We start from the raw sequence: 16,403 nt of genomic DNA, 5'->3' as shown, positions 1-16,403 counted from the left end.
GTCATACTTTCGAGCATGCAAAATGTAAGATGTGTAATAATGACTCCGGCAGCATTATTTTCTTGTGAGTTTCTTTATCTAGTGTATGTTTTAGTCTCAATCAACATTGGTCAAATACAGCAACATTATTTTATCTACATGCGTGTGCAGCCAAATATTGTGAGAAAATGCATATGTACACACTAAAAGAACCCATCAATAGACAGTTTAAATGTTCATCAGTAGTGTGAAATTTTCCATTGGTACTTTACAACAGTTGTTACCTGTTGACCTTTCAGATACTTGGGGTCAGGTTATACCAAGAAAACAGCTGCAGCATTCTGGAATCATTTCGGCTGCTGACATGCTTTGTGACTGCGGTCTGTTGTGACAGTGGCGTTAATTATGGCAGGAAGCTGCCTGTCTTGAGCCGTTTCTGCGATTTAGCGGTTTCATTTGTCACCCTTCAGTTTCATTTTCTATGTAACACAGTGTCTTCATTTTACTGTCATGTGAACAAGTAAGTACACCCCAGGATAAATTTAGGTAAGGAGATATTTGAGATAAATTTTAAAAATGTGGATGGATAGAGGTAATATAACACAATTTAAGTTAAGGCAACTGTAGCTCTGTGAGATCCTGGATGACTGCCAGTGGTAATAAACAAAGTAGATAAGTCCTTGCTCTCTTATACAAACAAAGTCACATATGTGACATATAGTCTACCTGCACGTCAGCTGAGCAAAGTCTCACAAAGTGAGGCCTCAAGGTCAGTAGGCTGTTTTTACCCTTGTGGCCACTGGGGCCAGTGAGGCAGAGGCTGCTCACCTACCTACAGCAGCCTGGCCCTGTTGCCAGGGTTGCGATCATGGGTTTAGGAGTGTAGTAGGTCTCAGGCTCCATGCTTTGTGGAGCACTGAGCTGGGGGCCCATGTCCCTACCAAAATGACCCCAGGCCTCTGATCCCTTGCTTGACTGCTTCCTGCACTCTAATGCCCTTTCTGCCTCCGACCCAAGCAACTGGCCTGGCACAACAGGAGGCTTTCACAACATTTATCCACAGTCATCAGACATAGGCACCTGTGTAAGCCACACCTGATGTCACAACATGGGCGGCCAAGTCCTCTGGACATCAAACCAAATGCATGAAGCGCCACATCGTCTGTGTGCCCAGCTCTTTCCCCTCTTGCTCTGGCTGTAAGATTTGGCGCTGGGCAAGGAGGAGCACAAAGAGGGAGTTCCCAGTACCATGCCATGCGGACAGCATTAGTGACTATTAGTGACCCAGCACTGTGGCCTGGGACAGTGGGCACTGTCCTTTAGTGCCTCATCCAGCAAGAGGACCGGTGAGGCAGTTCACTCAGCAGACGCCATGTGGTCCAGGCCATGCTCTCCTGTGTTACGCATGGAGGCCAGAGTCCTAGCATTCCTGCCATGGTGGGCGAATGCCCTTCCAGCAGCACTTCAACTCCTGAATTGTGCCTTTAGCTAAGTAGTCCAAGCGAGAACCGTGTCTGGCCACAGAATGATGTTCTGTACTTCAATGCAACCAAAGAATAACCTGCTAGGAGACTATCCTAACCTGCTGCTGGCCTGAATTGCATCCGTAGTTTAACAAGTTAATCTAGGAAAACCAGAAAAGAGCCGTGGACTAACTACCGCCTATGACAGGCACATCCAGCATTTGGAAGAATCAACTACCACAGCAACTGTTTAAGACAGGAAACAGCCAAATATTTCTCCCAGAGGCCGGTCGACAGTTATAGGAACTGTTTACATGACGTTGTGTTTGCCAAAGGGGGGAATACTAGTTACTGAAACTGAGAGTGTACTTACTTTTTCCCAAGATGAAAATAATGTAAGGTTTTGTTGAATAAATGATTGTATTATTGAATTCTCTTTTTTTTTCTTCAGTTACATCAAATTTCATCTTTAGACAAAGTTTCAGCGAATATCAAATATTAATATATTAATACATACTGTATATTTTAAAAAAGAAAAGAAAAAACATTTCATGGGCTGTTCTTACTTTTTCACATGACTATATCATCATCAGGACTACTTGTTTTCCACTTGACCTGACATGTCCTGAAAATTGGGTTGTTTACTCAAGAAAGATGTTGCACAGAGAAGGGAAAATGAAGTCTCTGTGCCAAATGTTCAGGTTTCCCTCAGTGGGGGAAGCATATAGTTGCCTGCGATCATCTTCTTGCAAAATTGACAATCTGTGTCAGCTGGTAATGAGTCTATTTTAATTGAAGCTCCAAATTATTGGGTGCATTTTATATTTTTAAATTCAGAATTTTGAAATGGCTTTGCAAATGTGTGCACTAAATAAACAGTCCTGCACTGAAGTCCTGTTGTAACTGGTTTTATTTTACACCTGCTTTGAATGTTTGGAAATGTATTACCTTGACCATTACCTGGTCCCATACATGCAAAGACTAAAAGACTCCCTGACAATAACAAACCTGGAACTTTTGCTGTGAACATGAACATTGATTCTCTTTAATCTTTATTTGCATAGAGAGTTTCTATTTCATCTGTGACTTGCCCTGATAAAGCAATGATCGACTGGTCCACATTGTGCTCCTGTAACATATATGTCCTCCTTTCAATGAAATATCACTATGACCCAAATTTGTTTATTTATTTTTTGTAATGTTTATCAAAAAAGTAAAATTCAGGTCATATTAGAGCAACCATCAATCCCCTCATTTGGATTGATTGTGTAATTATTGGCTGTTGGAATGAGATTTGACCTCCTGCTCTGTTTGCTGTGTTATGGTGACCTGGCACTTAAACACACCGAGGTTATCGATTTGGCTATATCTTTAATTTGTTTATCCTTTTTTTTTTTTTTTTTTTAACCTTTTCGCTGTTGCCATTGTGTCCGTTGAGCCCAGTTAGATGTCAGAGTCGGAGAGATGAGAGAGGCAAGCAGAGAGGGAGAGAGAAGACTCAAACGGTCGCCAGCGCCGCACAGCAGACATGAGGATGATTCATGTGTAAGAGGTGAGTAGTGTATCCTGGTAGATTTTGGCTTTTTTTTTTTAAGCTCCTGTTGTTTAAAATCATTGTCCTAATGCATCTCATTTCCACAGTGATTTGATTTACTGTGGAGTCACAGGTGTATTCAATAATCTTGCTAGAAATAGACCGGTCATACGTCATGCTGGTAGTGTGCTGAGTATCAACTAGATGAAAGAGCTTGATTTTAGTTTGGTTGTTTTTTTTCTCTGGATACCAGCTGCAACCAAAGACGCTTTTTCAGTGTAAGAAATTGTGCAGGGGGAAGGGAACATTTTAGAAAGGTGTGACCGACAGTACAGGAAAGTTGTTTGGGAATCACAATTTATCTGTCCATCCTCGTCTTTCTCTATCCTGCCAGGCCTCCCCTGCTCCTACACATCAGTAGAGACGTTTTGGAGGAAATTAGAAAAATAAAAATAAAACCTTTAAGGTGTTGTTGTTGTTGTTGTTGTTTTTTGTGGAGCTTGATGAGCGGAAGCTTTAGGCAGATAGGGTAAAGAATAATGGACCATTCAAGTTGCCTGACAGGCTTTATTGGAAAAAAGGCAAAGAGAGACAGCGAGAGAGTGAGGAAAGGGTAAAGGGAGAGGGAGAGCAGCACTCATCTCCACTCCCCCTCCCAGCAAACGGGAGAGCAAGTCTAAATCATGTTGCATATCAGTGCTGTTGTGCTGTGATGTTGCTCAGGCAGAGCCCGGCGCAGAGCAGACAGCCTTGCGGACCAGTAGTCAGACCCAGGATCAGCCCGGCCTTCTCAGAGCTGGAGACCCTCTCCCCGCAACGTCCCTCGCCTCCACTGCGTGCCCCCCTCAGCGACATGTACCCCGAAGAGAGCCGGGGGTCTGGAGGGGTAGCCACTGTGGACTTCCTGGAAGGGACTTACGACTACGCTGCCCCCACCCCTGCCCCGACTCCTCTTTATAGCCACTCCACCCCTGGCTACTACTCTGCTTCTCTGGACACCCACGGACCACCCTCAGATGGCAGCCTTCAGTCTCTGGGCAGTGGGCCTACCAGTCCTCTTGTGTTTGTGCCCTCCAGCCCCCGGCTCAGCCCCTTTATGCACCCGCCCAGCCACCACTATCTGGAAACCACCTCGACAACCATCTACAGGTGAGAGAATCTAATATTTCTTCATCAACAGATCAGCAGAGTGGAGAAAAGTGTGCTGTGTGCTTGAAAAAAAAAAACAAAAACGTATCTTTTATGGACTCTCCATCAAAACGTATGAATCACTTTGTTTGTCCTCTACTGATTATTTAACTGATAGGAGCAGCGCAGTTTCAACATCAGTAGACCCGTCAGATTAGTTTCTCCACTTTGGTTCTTTTGCCCACTCCGTCATGATTTGGGTGTAAAGTTAAAGAATAATATCCATGAAGAAATAAATTCTCTGTTTTGTTTTGTTTTTTATCTCAGTCATAATAATTCATTTGTATATTTCCTAATTCTTCTGTATTTTCTCCACTGATCTGGTGTTTCCTAATGCTTGGTTGTAGGGGAAAGTATTGCCACATTACTAGATTTAATTTCTTTCCCTCATGTATTTTAGCACTGGCATTCTGTTCAGTTCTCACAATGCAGTCGTAAACAAAACATAATTATATAACCATGTTGGGTTTTTTTTAATCTCTTGCTTTATACAAAACATCTGCACTATCTCTGTAGAAAGGATCAAGGTTTGCCCTGGTTTCTAATTCCAGAGATTAAGGACTTTGTCAAGGGCCTTGAGAAAGGTACAATATGTAAGAACAACAGAGGTACATGTAAAGGGTTAAAACAAAAAATCAGACAATATCACATGAGTGTAAAGGATTAAAAATGCATTTACAGGAATTAGAAATGGCATAAAAGACATTAAAAAGTCATTGAGACTATAGTACAGTTCATTGTGGGACTATGATATAGTTCATCACTAAAATAATAAGTTAGATGTGTTTATAAATAGACCGTCCAATGTATATTTTTACATTTTTATTGTCTTAAACAGTGATTTAAATGCCACTTTCGTTGTACTGTATTGTTACCGTGTTAGTGTAATACTCAAACTGGCCACTAGAGGCGTAGCGCTTAGGAGGAGCCCAAACCCCGCTATGAGGCAAACGCTATAGATGAGACTCTGCAGTTGAGATGAATGCAAGCAAAAGTTTTCTGCCTCTTTGTTTCACATACAGGTGGGTTCACCTTCCTCCAAAACACACGCACGTGCTCCAGTTTAAGGGCGAACAGGGTGATGTGAGAGTGGTGTAACGTGTAATGTTAAGCGTTGAGTGGCTTTGCAGTAAAACGTCCAAGTGGTGATGTTTAGACAGACACTTCCATGCTAGGCTAGCGGACCTGCGGCTAACATACACAGTGCAATGGAAATGCTAATGTGAACTACAGAGAGGTTTATTGTGTACAGTGAGCTGATCTGACTGTGCATGAAGTGCAGATGCGTGTATTTCACTTCTGCTTAACTAGTTCCTGCATGTGTGTGTGTGTGTGTGTGTGTGTTATTGAGTTGATAAGATATGTGAATAAGACTAATGAGTGTGTGACAGTGGAGTCAAAGGACGTTGAAGTTAATACTGATGTGTTGGAGGGTAAGATTAACATGTTGAACTGTGGAAAATGAGTCAGAGTGATCAAAGCAGACTAAATGCTGCAGTCTTCTGCCTCTTTGTTTTACACACAGCTTGTTTGCTGCCGGCCCAGGTTCCCCTCGGCCTGATGTGGGCAACATACACATACAGATTGTTTCCTGACTCAGGTGGAAACAAGTACTCACTGTCACAACTCAGTCTGTGTGGTAAATGTTAGAGTCACTCAGATGTATTTTATAGCAGGGAAGCTATTTAGATGATTTAATCTGCTTTACAGTTTATTGTGCCTGATCATACGTGAGATGTTTTGACTGAGCTGAAATCTGTGGCAGGTCCAGTGTCCCGTCCAGTCAGCAGCTGGCTTCCAGAGAGGACCAGTGTGGCGCCAGCGACGACTCGTACGGCGTGGGGGAGTCGGGGCCCGGAGCCGGGGCCGGGGGCTTCGAGAAGGCCAAAGACATGCGTTTCTGTGCCGTGTGCAGTGACTACGCCTCTGGGTACCACTACGGAGTGTGGTCCTGTGAGGGCTGCAAGGCCTTCTTCAAGAGGAGCATCCAGGGTAGGTCACCTGTCGGCTTTTATCCGATTGAGGCCAGCGGATGTAACTCTGTTAGAGTTTGGTGTTTGAATTTCATTCCAACAAATGATTGGAAATACAGACAGAAATGAAGCTCCTTTTCTTGGCTTTCTGTCACCGAACAAAAGAAAATTTAGTGTGGTTTAATCCGGAACATCTGAGACTCTAAAGAACATCCACAGCAGAGAAAATGAAAGTTGGGATGTTCCAGGATGGTGATTTACTGTGCCAGCTGCTTCCTGGGCTCACGGTGTCAGAGAGAAATACGTCAAACTGCGTGTCGATAAAGGGGAAATACTTGGCTAAACTGTGACATTGTGAAGCAGACAGATTTGAGCTCAAGGGAGAGGAATTCAGTTTGTTTTCACTGTGTTAGTGTAGTTAGTTTTAACCTCCATGTACAGCTGCCTCTGTGTGCACATTAAAGCTTCAACAGTCAGTGCCTTAGTCAAGTTTGTCATACGATGCTTCAGCACATTGATAAGTGATGCAGCTCATAAAGAAACCAATAGTCTCCAAAGCAGTGACAAGCAAGATGCCACGTTTTAATTTTCTCCATCTCAGATCCATTAAAAATGGGAATAGACTGTTACCGGCTGCTGAATAACCTAAATCTGAGCTGAACGCTGGAGTGGGGGGCTCGAAGTAATAGATTTTCTTCCATTTCAGGTCACAATGACTATATGTGCCCGGCAACCAATCAGTGTACTATTGACAGGAATCGGAGGAAGAGCTGCCAGGCATGCCGTCTGAGGAAGTGTTACGAAGTGGGCATGATGAAGGGAGGTTGGTAGGAACACCAGCAGACATCTCCGTCTCTAAAATGTTTTATTTCATATAATGTTCTGTTGGTTTATTATTACCGTTTAGTTTCTTTTATGTTTATATTGTTTAAGAAGCTTTCCAGGATTCTTCTTTTAGCTCAGTTTTTTTTTTCTGCGTATTATTTCAGTGTCAGCAAAATGATCAGATTTCACTGCCCTCTTCTGAACAGCTTTCCAAACTAATTGGCATCTATCAATCACGGCTTGTTGCTGAGAGGCCTGGCACTAATGTGAGAGCTCTGGTGGATGCAGATAAGCTTGAGGCTAACTGCAGCGTGGCCTTGAAGTGATTTCCTCTTAAGGAGGACAACCGTTGATTAACACACACCCACATTTTTGTTTTCATACTTCTTGAATCACACAGACATCCATTCAATCTGCACTGCTGGACTTTGTAGTTATGAGGTTATGTGCGAGTTGGGAAGGAGCCTGACGTGTGTGTGTGTGTCTTTGTGTGTGTGAGAGAGAGAGAGATTGTGTGCGTGTGATTGTGTGCATGCATGTTTGTGGCTTTTGTCGGTGTAACTGCAGGCTGTCTTGCATTAAACCCCCTGCTGTGTGCTCAAGGTGTGTGCAAGGACCGTGGGCGGGTTTTGCGGCGTGACAAACGACGGATCGGCCCCAGCGACAGAGTGAAGGTCTCTAAGGACCTGGAGCACAGGACAGCGCCCCCTCAGGACAGGAGGAAACACAGCAGCAGCAGCAGCAGCAGCAGCAGCAGTGCTGGTGGTGGGGGAGGAAAGTCATCGGTGATTGGCATGCCTCCTGACCAGGTGTGTACGTCAGGAGGAAATTTGGATCTGAGTGAAGAAAGAGGACTCATCCTCCAGGGCCTGAATGTTCCAGATTTGGTGGCAGTGTGGCTTCTGGTTTCTGTACAGTCACTTAGAATTAATCAACAGCTTATATTTTCATGGTCAAACTGTGTGTCCGCTGCTTCCCCAGGTTATCCTGCTGCTGCTGGGTGCCGAGCCCCCAATGCTGTGCTCCCGCCAGAAGCTGAGCCGACCCTACACCGAGGTCACCATGATGACCCTGCTCACCAGCATGGCCGATAAGGAGCTGGTCCACATGATCGCCTGGGCCAAAAAGCTTCCAGGTACTCCTTAATGTGACAAGGCAGCCTTTAAGTGACATGTTTTTCAATGTAAAGTTTTGGCTTTTATGTTGTTTTGGACCAAAATCCTGCTTCTAACTGGAATGGTCCAGACTCTGTTGAGACTTTCTTCAGCATTTCTGTGATTTTATGTCTGTAGGGAGTGAGTACAGTACAGTTGTTTTGTTTTGTTGTTTTATCATTAGTCCAAAATAATCTAACTATTCTGGCCAAAGTTGTGAAAGAGCATCGACTGCTTTGAACTGAAACCCATAAACAGACAGACCTCTTTGTCCCACTTCTTCAAGACCTCCCACGTTCCAGATGCACGAGCCCATTTAAAGATACAGTGATGGAGTTACTGAAAACATACAAAAAAAAAGTCAATCAAAGTCTTCACTGCACACACTGTCCAGAAGATGCTTAAGATTAGAAGATAGTAGGATTCCCACGCATAGTTTACGTCTGGAGCTTTGGATAGATATTGAGAGACACTGGAGTGGGCAGGTGCAAAACATGTGAGTCAGGCCAGCTGGAGCACCGTGACATCCGTCGCATGTCTCGTTCAAAGCAGGACATATCTACAAATGCTCAGAGACAGCGTCTTCCTCAAACATTCAGATGTAGAGGTGGACTGTGTGACAGCGGTCGTGGCCCTCGATCGTTGTCTGTTTGACTGCTGAGGCATCAGCAAGGTGACGGGAGACATTTATAGTGCGCGCACACACAAAGTGCAGAGCCATTACAGTGATGGAAATTACAGTCATCACCTTTGAGAGGAGTGTTTGGCCAATCTGCTGGCACCCCGTAGAGCCTAAATGCAGCATAGGACACATCACCCTTTTGCATGCATGCACACACACGCACACACATGACATGCTCTCTAATGAGTAAATCCTTATTTTGAGGTATTACAACCTCGTGCGTCACTAAAAGCCCAAAGGCACATGGTTTTAATTGCGAGGGGTCCTGAGCATGGTACAGAAGGGGACAATGGGAAGGAATTGGCTGTAATTACATATGAATTGAGACAGCTGAGTGCCAGGGATGAGGCCTCTTATGAGAGCAGAGAGACTGCAGATGGGTTCGTTAAAGTAGCCGTTCCCTACCAGAAAATAAGGACATGCATATTTTTGTTTTCATGAGTGGGACTGAAGGTGCACAAACATTTAACTCTGGGGGCGTTAATATTTCTCACCACGCTGCACCTAACACCCACCTCTCCAGGTACTCAGTGTCTGGATTCCATTAATTGCTGTGATCAGGATAAAACAAATAACAGCTTTTAGTGACATTTATTTGAGAGCTAAAACAAACAAAAAAAATAAATAAAAAAAAGTGGAAATCTGCTGCAACAAGGTGTTTGTTTCCTTCTAGGTTTCCTGCAGCTGTCCCTCCACGACCAGGTGCAGCTGCTGGAGAGCTCATGGCTGGAGGTGCTGATGATCGGGCTCATCTGGCGGTCCATCCACTGCCCCGGCAAACTCATCTTCGCACAGGACCTCATACTGGACAGGTAGCGAGGAATACCTGCCTGACTTCTGTGGAACATCCACCTCTCTAGACTTTTTCATCTCTCTGTCCTTGCTTTTCTTCCCATTTCTCCACCTTCCTCTCACTCTCACACAGATCTTAAGAGTGATACATCAGCATTGTAGATTATCCATTTCACACCTTGCCAGCCATTGTGCCATCCCAACGCGGCCGTCAGAGAGTGAAAGACTAATTACATGTTCCCCACGGAGAGGAGAGCAGCCTCTCCCCAACCTGAAACACCCCCCCATCATTACCGCGCTGAGCTGGCAACCAGGGCAGAGATTTAATCAAACCCTCGATGCAAGGAATGATGGAAAAAGAAGAACGGTGGAGGGAGAGATGACGGGGAAGGAGGCGGAGGAGAGGGAGCTAAATGACCGGCGGAGAGGGCGAGAAAATAGAGATGCAGGGAGACATGAGACATCGCTGTTTTCTGCTTTGCAGGCACAGCCTGTTCCCTCCACTTCCTCCCGTGTTCAAAGTAAACAAGCTCATCAAACCGCAGTATCAGCTGCTCTGAGAGAAAGAGAGAGAGATGGAGACAGAGAGCGGGAAGAGGGAGACATGCAGACAGACGGAGCTTTTACCCTCTGATGTGCGTGATGTTCCCATTTGATTCAGAAGTGTATTAGGGAGTATTATCTCTAAAACCTGGTCCCTGTGTGAGTGTCCTCACCAATTGGACGTGATGACTAAAACGCTGTGGGTCAGGGTTGACAAATTCCCTTGGCTCAGTGTTTCAAAGTTTATCTTGCACTCCAGCCGCTGGACATCATCCATCTTACCATCACTTTTCAACAGTGCAGACAAATGGAGCGGTGCAGCCGTTGAGTCCATTAGCTGTTTATCTGGCCACTCTGTGGATAGCTCCATGCTCTTCTTTCATCTGACGGTGCGCTGCAGCTCACAACTTGGACTCAAATGCACTGACTTTCATATTATGCATTGAAATTGCATTTATATCTCCAGGAACGAAGGCGACTGTGTCGAAGGCATGGCTGAGATCTTTGACATGCTGCTGGCCACCACTTCCCGCTTCCGCATGCTCAAACTCAGACCTGAGGAATTTGTCTGCCTCAAAGCGATCATCTTGCTCAACTCTGGTGAGGCAACACGCATGAGAGAGTGTGTGTGTGTGTGGGTGTGTTAACAGTTTAAGTCACCTTCTTGTGAAACGTTTTCAGGGAAGCTGATCCCTGGAAACACCGACCCTGGAAAGCAGAGCCGCTTCTTCTCATGAGAACATAAACTCTTTAGTTCTTGAGTTCCTCGTGGTTTAGTGGCACGCACACCGCTTTGTCGCAGGTTTCACTTTCTGCTCCCCGGAGTAAATATTGAATATTGTCAAACTACACCCACAGAGGTGTAGCTCTGAACGCCACTCAGGCACATTAGGCGAACAGAGTGTTCTGGAAAGGTCTGCACCGTCAATATGCCTGATAACTGTTCCCATGACAACGTGAGACAGCGCAGAGGGCTGTGTTTGTCCCGGAGATATTCTATACGGGGAGCTGGGCGGACTGAAGGACCAGAGGGATGACTGGCACAGCTGCTGGAGCCGGATGAACTTTTGATTGCTGTGTGGGCAAAACTGCATGTGGTCTTATGCATGTTTGACTCCGATATCTTATGTAGAAGTTTTTAAAAAAAGTCTGTAAGAGAAGCTTGTTTTTGTGTTTTTTGTTTTTTTTTTCCCAGCTTGATTCTGCTGCAGGCTGAGTGACTTTTATCTCTTTAGCTCCATTACGGTTTTCCTCCACCAGGTGCCTTCTCTTTCTGCACCGGCACGATGGAGCACCTCCACGACGGCGCGGCAGTGCAGACCATGCTGGACACCATCACCGACGCTCTCATACATCACATCAGCCAATCGGGATGCTCGCCTCAGCAGCAGTCGCGGCGGCAGGCGCAGCTGCTCCTCCTGCTCTCCCACATCAGGCACATGAGGTGAAATTAAATTGGAAAAGGTCTCATTTTTCTCCGAGTTGTGCTTCTGTAATGCGCAGCGAGTCTGTGAAGTGGAAGCTTAACAGATAAATGCTTTCAAAGGGTTTGGCCTCTGTTTTTTTAGAAATGTAATTGTCTAATTTCAGGTTAGATGGACGTGAATCATCATAGGCAGGCACAAGCTTTGTCTCATCTCCAGGCTCTTTACCTAAATTCAGTTCACTTATGGTTGGATCGTACAATAAACCACAATACAACAATTTATCTAGTGAAAAGTGTTGAACCAGTGCTTGAAGGATAAAGCCTTAAATACCATCTATGTAAGTCTAAGTATTGTCTGTGCATCCAAAGCCTGATATAGATTAGTTGTCCAAAAACCACCAAATCATGGGCAGTGTAATTCATGTTGATTAAACCCTACACATCTTCCTGCGATGGATGCTTGCTGAGGAACCGAATGCATATTACTCTGCTGCAGACAGTAGTGCCTTTACTGGGTTGGAGTTGGTGTAATGCTTGTTAGAAACTATAGTGCCCAGCTGTCTTTTTAAACAATGAACCATATGTTTGTGAAGCCTTTTTTTAATTTTCTCAGACTCACATTTGATTGGTGCACGGTAAACCAAAACTACAGAAAAACACCAGCCTTATTAAATTTAATGTGTTTTGCGAAACCATTCTCCAAAGAGAGCAGTAAATAAAAACCCGAACAGTGAATTAAGAAGACAAAGCAACTGCAGGGCAAAAAAAAAGCAGAGAAATTCAAAATGTGAATAAAATCATAACACAAGCTCGAGGACAAGAGACTTTGACGGTGTGTTAACCTGAAGGCATTAACATGAAATCGTAAAATTGAAGAGGGCTGGCGGGGATGTAGAGAGCGTTAACTGAACTCGCTCTAGTTCCTCATCTCCCTTTTGTTTACGCTGCCTGCAGCAACAAAGGCATGGAGCATCTCTACAGCATGAAGTGCAAGAACAAAGTGCCTCTGTACGACCTGCTGCTGGAGATGCTGGACGCTCACCGCGTCCACCGCCCAGACAGACCAGCTGAGTCCTGGTCCCAGGATGACAGCGAGCAGCATGCCTTCACCACCAGAAGCGGCGGCGGCGGCGGCGGCGGCAGAGGCTCCTCCTCAGCTGGTTCCAGCTCAGGACAGCGAGGCAGCCACGAGAGCCCGAGCAGAGCCCCCACGGGTCCAGGTGTCCTGCAGTACGGTGGGTCCCTCTGACTGCACCCACGTCCACGAGACAGAGCACAACAAACAGCATGTGAAGGTCAAAAGTCATCCTTATGGATGATGAGTGATAAAGGTTGTATTTTAATTCATTTCATGAGATAATTATTTATAAATGATGTGATTTTATAGTCATAGCTGGTTAGGGAGACATTTTTCTTTTGCACTACTCCAATTCACTACAATGTGAGCTCCAATGCAGTTAATCTTCTACGCTGCCTTTCATAATATCTGTGATTTTGAGTCCGTCTCTAACAGCTTTACAGCACGGCTTATCATCTCCAGGTGTGAGGTCATATTGTGGCACTTCTGTTCGCTACGGTGATTTGAAATGACGAGCAGCTAATTTTTCTCCGCATTCGCTTCGACCAAAGTGCACTTCCTCTTGGGTTTAACGGGCTATTGAGCGTTATTTTTACTTTTACGTATTAAGGATGATTAGATACGATAAAGCTGGTTACAGTGAATGTGTAATTTATTTCGTCTTAAAATCCCAACATCGTTAGGGACTAAACGTCAGGTGTCCTATGCGCGCGCACCATTTTTAACTTGATGCATTTGGAGGAAAATTATTTGCGTGGTGAAATTCTGAAACGAGCACTGGGTGAGGATGAAGTATCTGGTGAATTTTGAACCACTAAAAATTGCACAATCAAATCCGAAAGCACTGATTATGTAATGAAGGAAGACGAGCTTTATTGTCGGGTAATTTCACCCTGCATCTGCAGCTTTTTGTGTGTCGTCAGGGTCGCTCTTTGTGCTTGGGTGCACCAGTTTTTTTTTGTTTTTTTCTGAATTTGTCTTAAAGTCTTAAATATGTGTGTGTGACAATGAACTTTGAGCAAGTTGATTTGATGCGTAGATCTTTGTCTTGTTGTTTTAAATTTCAACCATGTCAAAAGCAACAGCTGCTTACTGCTCATGCTGTCATGACATGTTGAGTTTGGCTTGAATTACACACCTCCGAAAACCTAATTATCGTGATTATATCCACCCACGCGATTGTCTTTGTCTACGCTGCGAAGTATTAGTGTCAGAGCATTCGTGCCTTCATGTCTTCGGTGGAGATTTAAACTTCAGGCCTCTGTGATCAGAGGACAAATTAAAGCCACGTTTTCCTTGTTTAATGATATTGTGTATCACATATTTTGCAGACTACAGATTTATATGTGTCAATTAATTGAAATGACTTTGGCCGCTGTTCTGCTTGGTCCTGCCAGCATAAACACGAGCATTTAATATGTTGACAAAATGGCCAAAAGTTGACCGATTTGTATAAAATATGGGCAATTATGTTGAATCTAATCAAAGAAAAAGATGCAGTTACGTGTGGACAGCCTCCATACAGGATCCCAAAATTGGATTTAGCCACTTGAGGTGCAAGTCCAGTCAAACCTGTCAGTTGCTTACTGTGCATAAGAATAAAAGCATTATTTGGGAAAAGACTGTCCATCACCGTGTTTCCATCACAAAATCAAGTGAAAGAATACACAGTAAGTAAATACTTCATGTTTTATTATTTGCAAAGAGTATTCTTCATGAAGTCGGCATTAGCAAACTGTACATACATAAATAACCATTTTCATATTTCATCATTTTTTACAGATTCTGTTTTAACAACGCAGTGATTCTGATGTCTCATCACGGCAGAATAATTATCGCAGTTATTACAAAGCACACTATTTCATGTCACAGCCGTCTACTAAAACACTACCAGTGATTGTTTGGCTTTCTTAAAAGCAGGGGACTTTCAAGTGCATGCTCAAACAGAAGAGATAAAAAAATAACTGCCCGTATTCAAAGGCATTTCAACAATAATATACAAATCAGGTGAAGATTTTTTTTTAACAAGAGAGCTAACGTCTTTTCTTCTCTATTTGCCCCAAGTTGATTAAACACTGAAAATTAAAAACAGGAATACAAGCCTTGGCTCTCGGGGGGGAAGAAGTCGGCCATCTTGGCTGGACGGCTTCAGTGCAGTACCTTCGACAGTGCTCATGTCAGTGCTATAGGTTCAGATTTTAGCTTTAACATCATATGAAGACTTCATTTCCAAATTCAAGCTGGTTCATCCGGAACGAGTCGAGCTTAAGACGTTAAGCTGCGTCTCACCTTCAGAGTTTGTGCCTTTCAGTCGTTTTATTCTTCAAATGCGTCTTTTGGAAAGGAACTCTTCATCGTGAATGATTGCTACTCAGACTGCAAGTCTACTGTACATTTTTCAGGTACAATATCGCACACTCAAGGTGGCGCTTCAGCTTCATCAATACTAACAATCTATTAACTGATTGAACACTAAATAAATAGTAGCAGCACTGGATATCATGGACAAAAAGCACGGTCGACTTTGGCTCCCAACATACAGTATATAAATAGTGCTTTGTTTTCATTGATTTCACAGGTTTCTTCAGAAACCTTAAAAAATAATATACACATTTAAGTTAAAACAACATGAAATATTTGGATAGGGGGAGGGGTGGGTCTCCAGGTGAAGGTCCGTGTACTCTGGAGAGTGGGTTTAAAGGGTTGAGGTGGGTGTGCAATGTTAGTGAGAGAAGTCTTCATATCACCTCTGAATCACTTCATCATGCATGAAGCGCCCCAGCAGGGGAGGAGTCTGTTGCTTTAGGGCACGGGGTGAAGAGGAAACATTCACAGGAGTCAGTGGAGTCCTTGGCAAAGCAGTGGGTAGATATTCAGCTGCTTCTCATATGGGCGGAGGTCCGTTGGTGTAATGCAGCATGGGATGGAAGGAGCGGGCGAAGTTGTTGGCGTGGTGGCAGCTGTAGTCCTCCTCTGTCATGGGCACCAGGCAGGCCAGGCCGATGAGGAGCAGGAGGAGCAGCTGGACGGGGAGCGCAGCCCTGAGAACCCGCAGCAGGAAGGACTGGCCCTTTGAAGAGGAAGAGGAGGAGGAGGAGGTTGATGAGGAGATGCCATCCGGAAGGTCAGAACGGGAGGAAACGCAGCCAGCGGCGCCTGGTGATCTGCCCCGGCTGCAGGAAGACACAGACACAAGTGAGACGCAGCAGAGAACAGACCTGAGCTCACTGGTATTTGCAAATCACTGCTGTGTTGTCACCTTTTTGATACCTCTTTTTGTGTGTGTGTGTGTGTGTTAAATGTTTGCTTGTCTACAGAGTGAAAGACGCTCCAACATCATGGGCTTCAATAAGAAATGCATGATGATCAAGCTAAGACTATTTTTAGTTCATCAGAAACATTTAATGTCAGAATTGCTGTTTTTTGTGTTTTATCTAATTGTAAATAAAATATCTTTGTGTTTTGAAGTGTGGCCTGGACAAGACATTTGAAAACATCACCCTCTCTGATGAGCATTTCTCACTGTGATCAGGTATTAAGTAGGTTGGAACAAACATGTTTGCAAATACTGTTTCACCCATGCCTGGCAAAAGAAAGAATACTCCACAACAACTCAACAGGAAGGAAAGCAAAAAGTACACGAAATGAAGCAAATACTGTCGACCCAGATCCAACAGAGAGTCACATGTACAGTAGACCTGCATTCACACACGAGGCACAAAACACGCACACAAAAAAGAATCGCAAGCATTCGCGGAGAATGTGC

The 16,403-nt window shown here is 44.3% G+C and overlaps 2 protein-coding genes across 6 annotated transcripts in view; one reads left to right on the top strand and one right to left on the bottom strand.

The window, feature by feature from the left end:
- The first annotated feature begins 2,908 nt into the window (after positions 1-2,908).
- Positions 2,909-14,314, top strand: esr1 (estrogen receptor 1). Its single transcript, XM_076755675.1, has 10 exons — positions 2,909-2,994; positions 3,700-4,125; positions 5,930-6,156; positions 6,844-6,960; positions 7,566-7,771; positions 7,944-8,097; positions 9,472-9,610; positions 10,600-10,733; positions 11,394-11,577; positions 12,514-14,314. Exons 1-10 carry the CDS (start codon positions 2,984-2,986, stop codon positions 12,806-12,808), a joined length of 1,893 nt encoding a protein of 630 aa, XP_076611790.1. The 5' UTR covers positions 2,909-2,983; the 3' UTR covers positions 12,809-14,314.
- syne1a (spectrin repeat containing, nuclear envelope 1a) overlaps positions 14,309-16,403 on the bottom strand; it is a 121,869-nt gene continuing 119,774 nt past the window's right edge. For all 5 annotated transcript variants that reach the window (XM_076755671.1, XM_076755669.1, XM_076755673.1 and 2 more), the window contains one exon: positions 14,309-15,810. In XM_076755671.1, coding sequence (XP_076611786.1) covers positions 15,522-15,810 — 289 coding nt within the window. In that variant the 3' untranslated portion in view covers positions 14,309-15,521. The remainder of the gene's footprint in view (positions 15,811-16,403) is intronic.

This window comes from Chaetodon auriga, chromosome 18 (assembly GCF_051107435.1).
Source record: "Chaetodon auriga isolate fChaAug3 chromosome 18, fChaAug3.hap1, whole genome shotgun sequence".
NCBI lineage: Eukaryota > Metazoa > Chordata > Actinopteri > Chaetodontiformes > Chaetodontidae > Chaetodon > Chaetodon auriga.
This window is presented reverse-complemented; position numbering and strand designations above follow the sequence as displayed.

Bases quoted from the DNA above. Each gene is read 5' to 3' on its own strand.
- esr1 (XM_076755675.1), top strand. The intron at 7,772-7,943 runs GTGTGTACGTCA...CTGCTTCCCCAG, and splicing joins TTGGCATGCCTCCTGACCAG to GTTATCCTGCTGCTGCTGGG. The intron at 8,098-9,471 runs GTACTCCTTAAT...GTTTCCTTCTAG, and splicing joins CTGGGCCAAAAAGCTTCCAG to GTTTCCTGCAGCTGTCCCTC.